Source organism: Theobroma umbraticum, unplaced genomic scaffold, assembly GCF_002168275.2.
Source record: "Theobroma umbraticum cultivar Fairchild unplaced genomic scaffold, ASM216827v3 scaffold_56.0, whole genome shotgun sequence".
In the NCBI taxonomy this organism is placed as follows: domain Eukaryota; kingdom Viridiplantae; phylum Streptophyta; class Magnoliopsida; order Malvales; family Malvaceae; genus Theobroma; species Theobroma umbraticum.
In genome coordinates, this window is record NW_018397256.1 from 11567849 (window position 1) to 11578065 (window position 10217).

The 10217-nt window shown below is 34.7% G+C and overlaps 1 protein-coding gene across 2 annotated transcripts; it reads left to right on the plus strand.

Moving 5' to 3' along the window:
* The first annotated feature begins 91 nt into the window (after positions 1 to 91).
* Positions 92 to 7212, plus strand: KEA6 (K+ efflux antiporter 6). 2 transcript variants are annotated; one of them, XM_021420931.2, is made up of 20 exons: positions 96 to 590; positions 1177 to 1223; positions 1309 to 1367; positions 1560 to 1638; positions 1715 to 1776; positions 1861 to 1936; positions 2048 to 2122; positions 2551 to 2622; positions 2722 to 2805; positions 3211 to 3279; positions 3460 to 3537; positions 3632 to 3720; positions 4201 to 4297; positions 4428 to 4481; positions 5140 to 5235; positions 5742 to 5930; positions 6016 to 6093; positions 6224 to 6268; positions 6462 to 6557; positions 6624 to 7212. In XM_021420931.2, exons 1-20 carry the CDS (start codon positions 341 to 343, stop codon positions 6705 to 6707), a joined length of 1779 nt encoding a protein of 592 aa, XP_021276606.1. In that variant the 5' UTR covers positions 96 to 340; the 3' UTR covers positions 6708 to 7212. The 2 variants fall into 2 exon arrangements, with proteins under 2 accessions (XP_021276605.1, XP_021276606.1); XM_021420930.2 differs by having other exon boundaries at positions 92 to 590; positions 6462 to 7212.
* Positions 7213 to 10217: the final 3005 nt, after the last annotated feature.

Consider the following 10217-nt stretch of genomic DNA (forward strand, 5'->3'; position numbering starts at 1 on the left):
AGCCACATTACAAGTAATGTAAGCATGATGTATCTTATCTTTGTTAAATCTTAATTAATGATGACGACAAGTTGACTCCGAAGAACTCTTCAACCGTACTGCTACTACGCACTCTCTCCTTCTCTCCCGTTTATTTTCAGTCTGCCTTTTTTCTCTCTTTTACATCTACCGTCGCGCCTTTATCCTTCCAAAATTTTCCTTGCCTGTCCTTGTCAATCTCTCTCATCATTTCCTCTCTCTGTCCCCAACTTGCGCCGAAGACAATTACTCTTTCGTTCTCTAGTTGCATCAGCAGCAAAAAGCAGAGGCTTGTAACCTGTCGCCGGGGGCGTCGTTCCAAATGTTGAGAAGATCAGTCTCCTCCTCCTCCTCCTACGAGCTTATTACTTTCTTGGTCTTTACTCTTTTTTGCTTGGCTTCGTTTTCACTGTCTCAGCAACAACAACTCATTGAGTCGGATCGCTTCGACGACGACGTGAACGCCACCGTCTCTAATGCCTCCTCTATAACTAAACCGAAGGACGGCACCTTTGCCGCCATCATTGATCGAGCTCTCGAGAAGGAGTTCACCGAGAACGAACAAAACGAAGGTACTGTCCTTCCTTGCCATTGGAGTTTTCTTAGATTAGGGTTTAGACCTTAAATCCAGGCATCAAAACCTTACTAAATAACATATTCAACTTAATTATACTTGTTTATTCTAGTTCTTTTTATAATTATAGCAATTAATTTTTTCTGTTTCTAGCACGATCTATTATCGGTTTATGATATCTGTTTCATTGCATGCTTTATAAGATCTTAAAGATTTAATGAGAGTTCATTTATCTAAATTCTTTAAAATTAGATTTGCTAGTTTTAGTTTTCTTAATTAAGAGTTAATTATTCTAGCTTAAATTTGTTAAACCTTGCCGTACTGCAAAACTTCATGGGATCTGATGCCTCATACTAACGGCATACTCAGACGTGTTCTTTGGATTTAGGAATAGTTGCTGTGGATAATTCAATATTGAAGAAAAAAAAAATCAAGTTTCTAAAGGCTTCCAAAAATGGTTGGCTTGAATTCTTATTTTGGAGTCTTGGGCTGTTATTATTTCCTTATCCTCCATAAGAGTATAAATCCAAAGAATATTCTAATTCCGAACTTTTATTATCATTTTCTTTTACTATTGCTGACAGTAAATGATGATGCTGGAAGTTTCAACAACAGTGTGGCAGAACAGCAGGTTGGTGGTACTAGTTCTTTTGATTATCTTTTCAGTTTGTACAACTTGCTGAACCTAATTTATTTTACATTTGTATGTTAATCAGGCTGTTTTGGAAACTGTAGCCAGGGTTAAGACAAAGAAAAATGATACAAAAGAGGAAACGTATGTGCTTCTTTTTTTAAATTAGTAGATGTTAAATTGTAGCTTTTGAGTTCTAATTACTTTTATTGTTCAATAGAAGAATGTAAGTATCTTTTGTGATGATAAAAGAATCGAATTGTTTCCAGACCATATTTTCTTTGTAAATAATTAGAAACATGCAGTTCTCTCACCCCTTTTGCAACCTCCTTTTAGATCATTTCAACTTCATGATGTTTTCAATCTAGAGAATGATAACAGAGCAGAAGATACACCTATGTTGATCGATCGAAAGGTTAGATTGGTTCACTTTAAACTTCATGTTGTAGTATATAGTCGTACTTCAAGTCTGAGAGGGTTGTTTTTTTCAGGACAACGTCTTCATTATATCTAATTTTAAATCAAAATTTCCAGTCTTACAGCTTGACTTAAGGTAACTTTTTATTATCTTCAGTTTCATTGAAGTTTCTTTTTACATTCAACTAATAAGTTGAGCTTTTTTGCTTATGCCATGTAGACTGATATCAGATTTAGTAGTTGTCATCGTGTCTGCAACTTGCGGTGGCATTGCATTTGCTTGTGCTGGACAACCGGTCTGATTATATTGATAAGCTGAGTTAATTTTGGACTTCAATGTTAAGATCTACCTGAGAGTCTGGGTGTACTAATTTCATATATATGGTTGACTGTGACATATTTCACAGGTGATTACTGGATATTTGTTGGCAGGATCACTCATTGGACCTGGGGGTTTTAGCTTTGTCAGTGAAATGGTGCAAGTATGTTGTTTACTTCATTACAATTTTACTCTCAACATTGATGGCTTATTTATTGAATCACGTGTGACTGTTCTGAATAATGGTTTCTTGATCATAAAATCATAGTTTACTTTTTTGGCACAGGGAGCCCTTATTATGAAAGTTATTGTTGTAGAACCTAGAGGCGATGGTTTTAAGTGCCAGTAATTAACATTATGTGATTACCCTCTGTTGTACAATTGTTAGCAACTGAAATTAAATTATCTTGTCTTTCTTGTGGATGGCTTGGAAATCTGATATTTCCCCACAATATATTTGCTAGAGTTATGATCATAGCGCATGGCAGGCTATGCCATTTGAATCCCATGTTTATTGGTGTATTCCTGTATCTGACTGTCATAACTTTAATAGCTTTTATTTTTCTTTTTCATGTGAATTGGTTTTTACAGGTTGAAACAGTAGCTCAATTTGGTGTGATTTTTCTTCTTTTTGCATTGGGCCTAGAGTTCTCCATTGCAAAGGTTGGCTTATGTGTCTGAACCTATTTTTTTCTATTTTGATACTGGTCTTAAAACCGTTGTTCATATCATGCCTCTTAACTTCATCCATCTTATTTTAAGCTTCGAGTTGTACGAGCAGTTGCTGTCGTAGGAGGGCTACTCCAGATAATTCTATTTATGTGCCTCTGTGGAATTTCAGCCTCAGTATGTCTTATAATTTTTTATATAGTCTATGTAGGTGTTGGTTCATTAATCCTTATTAAGTGATTTCACTGCCTTTATGTGAATTTGAGGTTACTGAGGTTACACACATTGGATGTAAATTAATTAAAGGGGAAAAAAAATCTGTAGTAATGTAGCATCGTTTCACATTATATCGGATCATAAAGAGGCTTTTGCTGCTATGGTGTTCAAAAGCTAAATGTTTCCTGCTTCTTGACGTCAAATCTAATTTTTAGTTTGCTTTTGTTGGTATGATATTCTTTTGTTGAATATGGTTTCATGCTTTGGTGCTAACATGTTATATTTTTCTTTCTCTTGTTATTATAGACATGTTATACCACATTTCTAATTCTGAATCCTGCAGTTCTAATTGGGTGCTGTTTGCAGTTATGTGGTGGTAGACTTTCAGAGGGTGTATTTGTTGGTGTATTCCTTTCAATGTCTTCAACCGCTGTGGTAAAATTTAGTGCTAATCTGGCGGAGACACCTACCACGCCTACACATTCATTCTTGCACTTACTGATAAGCACACATATGGACACACGTCACACATGAGTCATCACACCCTTTATTGTGACCTTTATTGTTTTTTAGTATTTGAGGTTTTAATGTTGTCTTTTTATTTTACAATTTCAGGTGCTTAAATTTTTGATGGAGAAGAATTCTACCAATATGCTTCATGGCCAAGTCACCATTGGCACTCTTATTCTGCAGGTATTGATTCTTTCAACCTACCCATTGTCTTATTCTTGAATTCCTGTTTCTTTCTCAATTACTCTGGTGTCCTGAGAAGTTTTTATCTTAGCAGGATTGTGCTGTGGGATTGCTATTTGCGTTGCTTCCAGTTCTTGGTGGAACTTCTGGTGTTTTTCAAGGAGTAATATCGATGACTAAATTGTAAGAGGAAAAATAGCAGACGTGTCACATTCCAAGTTTCATCTCTCTTTCTTTCTCTGTGTTAGTTGATAAATGTCAATGGGTCCTATTCATGTCCTTTAGATGCCATAAAAAGGGGAAATATGTGATTAATGATTAGGCTTAGCTTTTCATTGAGTGCATGGTTCCTCACACTCTTTCTTAGATTCGTGAACAGTTTCACCTAAAGCTAGAAAGATAGATCATCGGTCAGTTCAAATATATATCATTGAAGCACCCATAATTTTGATCAGAATTCAAAGATATTATCGTTTTGATTCATCAAGGTTTGATGCCTTATGTTTGTGATGGTATAAAAAGTGGAAATGGGGCTTGGATTAGGATGAAGACTATAAGTTCTTGTTTTTCCTCTTTATCTTTTTTTCCATTCCTGGTCTTTTTTGGCATTTTTAGGTGCGGAGTATTGAGTTACTTTTTAACACTAAATATTCTATTAACCAGGTTGGTCATGTTGGTTGCATTTTTGGCTGTTTTGTCAATATTGTCTCGTACCTGCCTTCCTTGGTTGCTTAGACTGATGATAAGCCTTTCATCACAGGTATGTATTTTCCTCTGTGGACATAATCACATTCTGAATTTTTTTCCACTGTATGATTGTGAAAACATTCATATGCGTGAGTGAGATTCATGTCTTGATATGACTTGTGTTATGCCTCTTATCTATGCAGACCAATGAACTTTATCAACTGGCATCTGTGGCATTCTGCTTACTTGTTGCCTGGGTTTGTTTCTTGGTTCTTCTTGATTTGCCTTCTTTTAACTCTCACTTTGTCAAGCATCTTGTTATTTTGTATATCCACAGAAAAACCTCCTTGATTCATAATAATGGTGCTACTTTTATCTTTTGAGAATTTTCACTATACCATTGTCCATACTATTTGTTGACATGTGAACCTCTGACAAGCAGAGCTAGTGATGAAGCCTAACCTTCTGATGTTTAAATACTGATGCTCAACTGTCCTTGCTGAAATATATATATATATGTGTGTGTGCGCGCGAGCGCACGCGTGTTTAATGTTAACCAGACACATTACTTGTGTTTTGGCATCTGGATGAGATTCAAAGTGTAGAAGTACTCAATTTTACCCTCATACCAATGTTGCAATTTGAATGCTTTAGAATGTATTTGATTTGGTAATTGCTTTAAGAAAAAGCCTTATGAATAATGTTTTAGGTTCAGGCATTATGCCATAGACAATTGGAATTCTGCTGGTACATTACATGCACAACTGCTTTTCAAGTCTTTACTTTAAGATATGGAAAGGGGGAAAGAAATCATGTGGTTGCTCATATCAATTGTTTGTTAAAGTAATTTAAGCCAGTCAGACATCCGCAAATTGTGCTTTGGAACTCTTTTTTAATTGATTGTGTAAATTTCAGTGTAGTGACAAGCTGGGGCTGAGCTTAGAATTGGGTTCATTTGCTGCTGGAGTGATGATCTCAACAACTGATCTTGCCCAACATACGCTGGAACAAGTTAAGTTTACATTTTACTTTGCACACTCCATTCTATCTTGATAAGTGTATACGTTTTGTGTGCTTGGCACATTGCAATATTTATGAGATAAACAAAGTCGTAATCTTTCCTGTCATCTAAAATTTTGTGGGTGTCAGGAATGAACAACCATTTACAGAAGTGGTTTTTCTCCAACTTTTCTGTTTTGGTCTTTATCCTAGAATCCTAGATTTCTTCCATCCCACCTCTCAACAAACATTCACATTAGTCGTAGGAAGGGGAAGGAGAGATTTGTGCTTGTTCATGTGATCATGTTCTCTGTAATTTTTCTGGACTAAAGCAACGGCCTTAGTTTTCTATGACATTGGTTTATAATTAGCCGGACTATGAACTGACTTAAAATGTGCAACACAGTTCTCTTCTTTTTCCCTTTGAATTATTTTGGGGCTTCTGACATTTAGATTTGATGGTATTATCAGTCTATCCCTCTAGTATTCCCACAATTGAAGTTAGTCTCGCTGTGCAGATTGAACCCATTCGCAATTTTTTCGCTGCTCTCTTCCTTGCCAGTATTGGGATGCTGATCCATGTTCATTTTCTCTGGAACCACGTTGATATCTTACTTGCATCTGTTATATTGGTTATCACAATAAAAACAATAATAATTGCCTTGGTTGTCAAGGGTTTTGGCTACAACAACAAGACTTCACTGCTTGTAAGATTTTATTTGATGCGCACTCGATTGTATATATCTGAATTTTTCTCTAATTAGGGTAACTTGAGTTGCTTTACATGTGCAGGTTGGAATGTCTCTGGCACAGATAGGAGAATTTGCATTTGTTCTTCTCAGTCGTGCTTCTAATCTCCATCTCGTCGAGGTCAGTGCTAGTATTCAAGTTCATCTGATTGTTGCTTAGGCAAGATCCCTTTCTGAGAGAAGTTTGTGATATTAAACATAGTTTGTGGGCATTATAATCTACTTAGTAACTGAAATCTTGAGCATAACAGGGGAAACTGTACCTGCTACTTCTTGGGACAACAGCACTTAGCCTGGTACGAATGTTGTTTGGCTTTATTTGCATGGTATTCCTTCAATTGTGTCAAGCGAGGTGATAAGAAATTTAATTTACAAAAAAATAGGAAGATGCTACGAAGGAGGAAAAAGCTAAATGGATGCAAGTGCAGTCGACGGCTATTTTTGTAGTAATAGGCTTTTTAGCTTTCTGAGTCTACTTAATATCTGCAGGTGACAACTCCTCTGCTGTTCAAGCTAATACCTGCCATACTACATCTAGGGGTACTTTTACGATGGTTCTCCCCGGAGAGAGAAAGTTCCATTGAGGTAATTACTAGTTTCAACTGTTGGTTTCAAATTTCTACAGGTAACTCAAATAAATACCTTTTCCAGGTTGGAATTAAAGCAGATAGCCTCCGTTCTGACAGTGGAAAGCATCGCATTGTTTTGATGGCCCAAGAATCTCATGATTCGTAATTGTACCATTTAAACCAACAGGGAAGAAAAATCTCCATTACCTGACAGGCATTTTTCACCGTTGTCAGCTTTTGCCACAGTGCAGATGAAAACTACTGAATGATCTCTTAAACAGAGCTCGTCCGGAATTGTTTCTGATTATTTTAGGTCTACTAACCCCTACTACATAGATCGACAAATTTATTTGAGCCTCCTCAGAAAGCAACGGGGATGGGATAACCTAACCACTGAAAAGAGCTAACAGATGAAGCAATATGCCTTGTAATGATTTTTCACAGCCATTGGACTTGTTTGTTTTTAGTGTAATCATAGTTTTGGGCATTTAATTAGAAATTTATTGTAATTAATAGTTCTCGTACTATTTTTATTTTTATTTTTTGAATCTACGTTGTGGGATTTTAAATGTATCATACAATATAGTTGGATGTAAGTTTCTCACATTGAGCACAAAACCATCTGGAGCGTTAGCTCTGTATCAACTGATTATTTTATTCCCCGCTGAAAAGTCCAACAACACAAAGTACATTTTGTCGTTGCAAGAAAAAGATTTCTTATCATGATCGTCATTTGTTGTGAGACGTGATGAAGTTGAAGAGGAAAAACTCAAACCTAAAACCATAATGGTACTAACGAAAATTAGTAGTAGTACTAACAATTATTAGATCTAGTGTTGTCATGGATATTTTTTAAAAAAATACTATTTAACATAAAAACTAGTGGCTTTGCTTTGCTTGGGAGTGTAGACTTTGTAAAAAGTTGTATCAAACTTAGCACTAATGGAAAACCATCATTAGTTTGATTGGGTTCGATGTCATGTTTTGTCAATCTTACCCTTTTATTATTTAACAACACTATATTTTGCCTCGTTAAAGGCTACATGATGCAAAGGAAGTGTGAATTTAGTGAGAAAGTGGATAAAAAGCCAAAAACAACTTTGGCTTTTCTATGACAAAAGGTACGTTCGAAGATAAAATTAATAAATAGAAAAGAAAGAGAAGACATGCTCGTAGGAATAGACACGGAGTCCTAGATAAATAAGTGGCTTGTGATGTGAAAAGCATGGAGTTTGTATGTTACTATTGCTTGTAAGTAAAATAAAATAAAATAAAATAACAAACATATGTTTGTAATTATTATATGACATGATAACACGATGATGCTATCATAAACTTAGAATTAGAACGGAGACATACATGCATGCATCTCGTGTTAGTTGTGCAAAAGCAACTGATTATTACATTGTTTCGGATCATCGGATAGGACATGTGGTTTTTTTTCCTGAACAAATTATGAGTCTTCTCATGATCAAATTGGGAATAAATTGGCTTACATTAGTTTTTTGATCATCATGTAAGTGTTTAAAGATTTTTATTCTTTCTAAAGATGGTAAGACTTGGTCAGCTTTTGGTCTATAAATTATAGTTTGATTGAAAAAGTTAATAGCCATAATTATTCTTAGACCTAATATGAATCATGAAATTTAAAGACAGAAATAGAAATTTGTAAAGCTGTCCTAATTCAGTCCGTACCCAATTACCTATCATCAACATTGATGTTTTACCCATTTACAATCCAGGTCCCAAAAAAATCATTAAACCCTAATCATATGATCTCAACTAACTTAAATAAATTTAAATATTAATTTAATATTATCAATTTTAAATTATGTTGATTTTTGTCTTTTTATTGATATATAATATATTTATCAAATACGATATTAAAATAAAAATGATATAAATCAATGTATGTATGGACGATACATATTGACGAACAAATTATTAGCAATAATTTAAGATACTGACAAAAGAGTAATCAAGGAATGAATTGTTTTCTTTTTCTATCTAACTTTTATGAGAAAAGAGAGAATCTAATTAAATTACTACAACAAAGCTCCTTAACCGCACTAACAGATAATTGGGGTGGATATATTTATACTTTTCTTTTTCCTTTATGCAAACAATCAGGCGGCCTCTATTTGCTTTTGCGTTTGTTGATGCAAGCAGTCAAAAAATCTTGGCCGTTAATATCAATTTCAATGATTATTGGTTTCGGCGTTTATGGTGTGAACAGCAAGATGGAGATGGAGGTTTCCGGAAGCCCAAGGCCCTTAGAAATTTACATTACATCACTTTTCACAAAAGCAGACGTAAGGAAAACATGGAGTGACGTTCATGGATACTTGATTAAAGTTTAATCAATGTGATAAATTGACCAATCAGATCTAAATTAAGTGTAAAACTTGTGAACAAGTTGTGGTTTACCTAATAATTATTATAATTTAATAATATAAGAGTCGACTTCATACGCAAACCATTAATTTCCAATTAGATTGGTTCTTTTCATGGAATTTGTGCCTTTCACAACGCATTCCTACTATTGGAGATGGTATGATCACAATCATGTAGAGAGTATTTTAATTTTTTTTAAAAAATTCAAACCTTGTTTTTTTAACGTAAGAATGATATATATTTAATTCACATAAATTTGTGTAAATTTATGGTACATATCTTGACTTTTAAGTGTGTAAATTTGACAATTTGATCAGTTTTTCAACATCAATGTTTTCGTAAATAATGAGGATAAGATAGGTTGTGTAGTTTCGAGGTTGTCTAAGTTGGTAACATCCTCGTCCTCAGATGACAAAATATGATGTCCCAACTAACCTTGTTCAGGACTTTCAATTTCCGTCTAAAATAAAACCAATCAGCTTTCTAAACAAGGTGGTGTTTCCCCATGACGAAGACCAGCCGGGTCCCTCGTTGGTCGTCATGTAGAAAACAAAACAGAAAAAAAAAAAAAAAAGGTAGGCGAACAAAGCGAAAATATAATTCACCCAAACTTCGTTAGCATTTTTCTTTTTGGTACAATTCTAATATTGCAAGCAATGGTCCAACTTTGGCATATTTCTTCAACTAAAATTGGTGTTGGTTGATCAACATCACTCTCCTTTTGTTTTCTCTCTCAAATCTCCCCCATCTTGGGTTTCTACACTGTTCTTTTTCTTCCTCCCTGTATCTTAGTCTTTTCTAGCTACCCACTTCCGAGGCATTTGGTGGATTTTTGCACTCACTCAACAAACCAACGTCTTCTCACATTTTTCTTTATGGCTATTGATATGATCTCCCCATAAACAAAACGTGCATCGACTTTATTTGTTTTTTTTTTATATCTTTTTCTGGGGCTTAAAATCAGTACTTCCATCACACAACTGTGCCCTTTAGGTTGCAGTGAATTGAGCCATTTCAAGATATTTTTCGGCTTTATTTTCCTTTAATGCACGAAAATTCAATCTAGTAAATACTCCACCATACACCTTAAGGGAAGGTTCCTATCATCCCTTTTCTAAATGTACCCTCCATTAATAATTGTTCTTATGATTGCAATCTGTACAGCAATAAAAATTTCATTATCTCAGTTCTAATATCCCCATTGTCTATATATGTACTTTAAGAAAAGTTATCGTAATATATACCCTTTGAATAAGTTAGATCTTTTACAAAATAAAAAAAA

Bases quoted from the DNA above. Each gene is read 5' to 3' on its own strand.
- KEA6 (XM_021420930.2), top strand. From the start codon at position 341: ATGTTGAGAAGATCAGTCTCCTCCTCCTCCTCCTACGAGCTTATTACT. The intron at 1,937-2,047 runs GTCTGATTATAT...CATATTTCACAG, and splicing joins TTGCTTGTGCTGGACAACCG to GTGATTACTGGATATTTGTT. The intron at 5,931-6,015 runs GTAAGATTTTAT...TTACATGTGCAG, and splicing joins ACAACAAGACTTCACTGCTT to GTTGGAATGTCTCTGGCACA.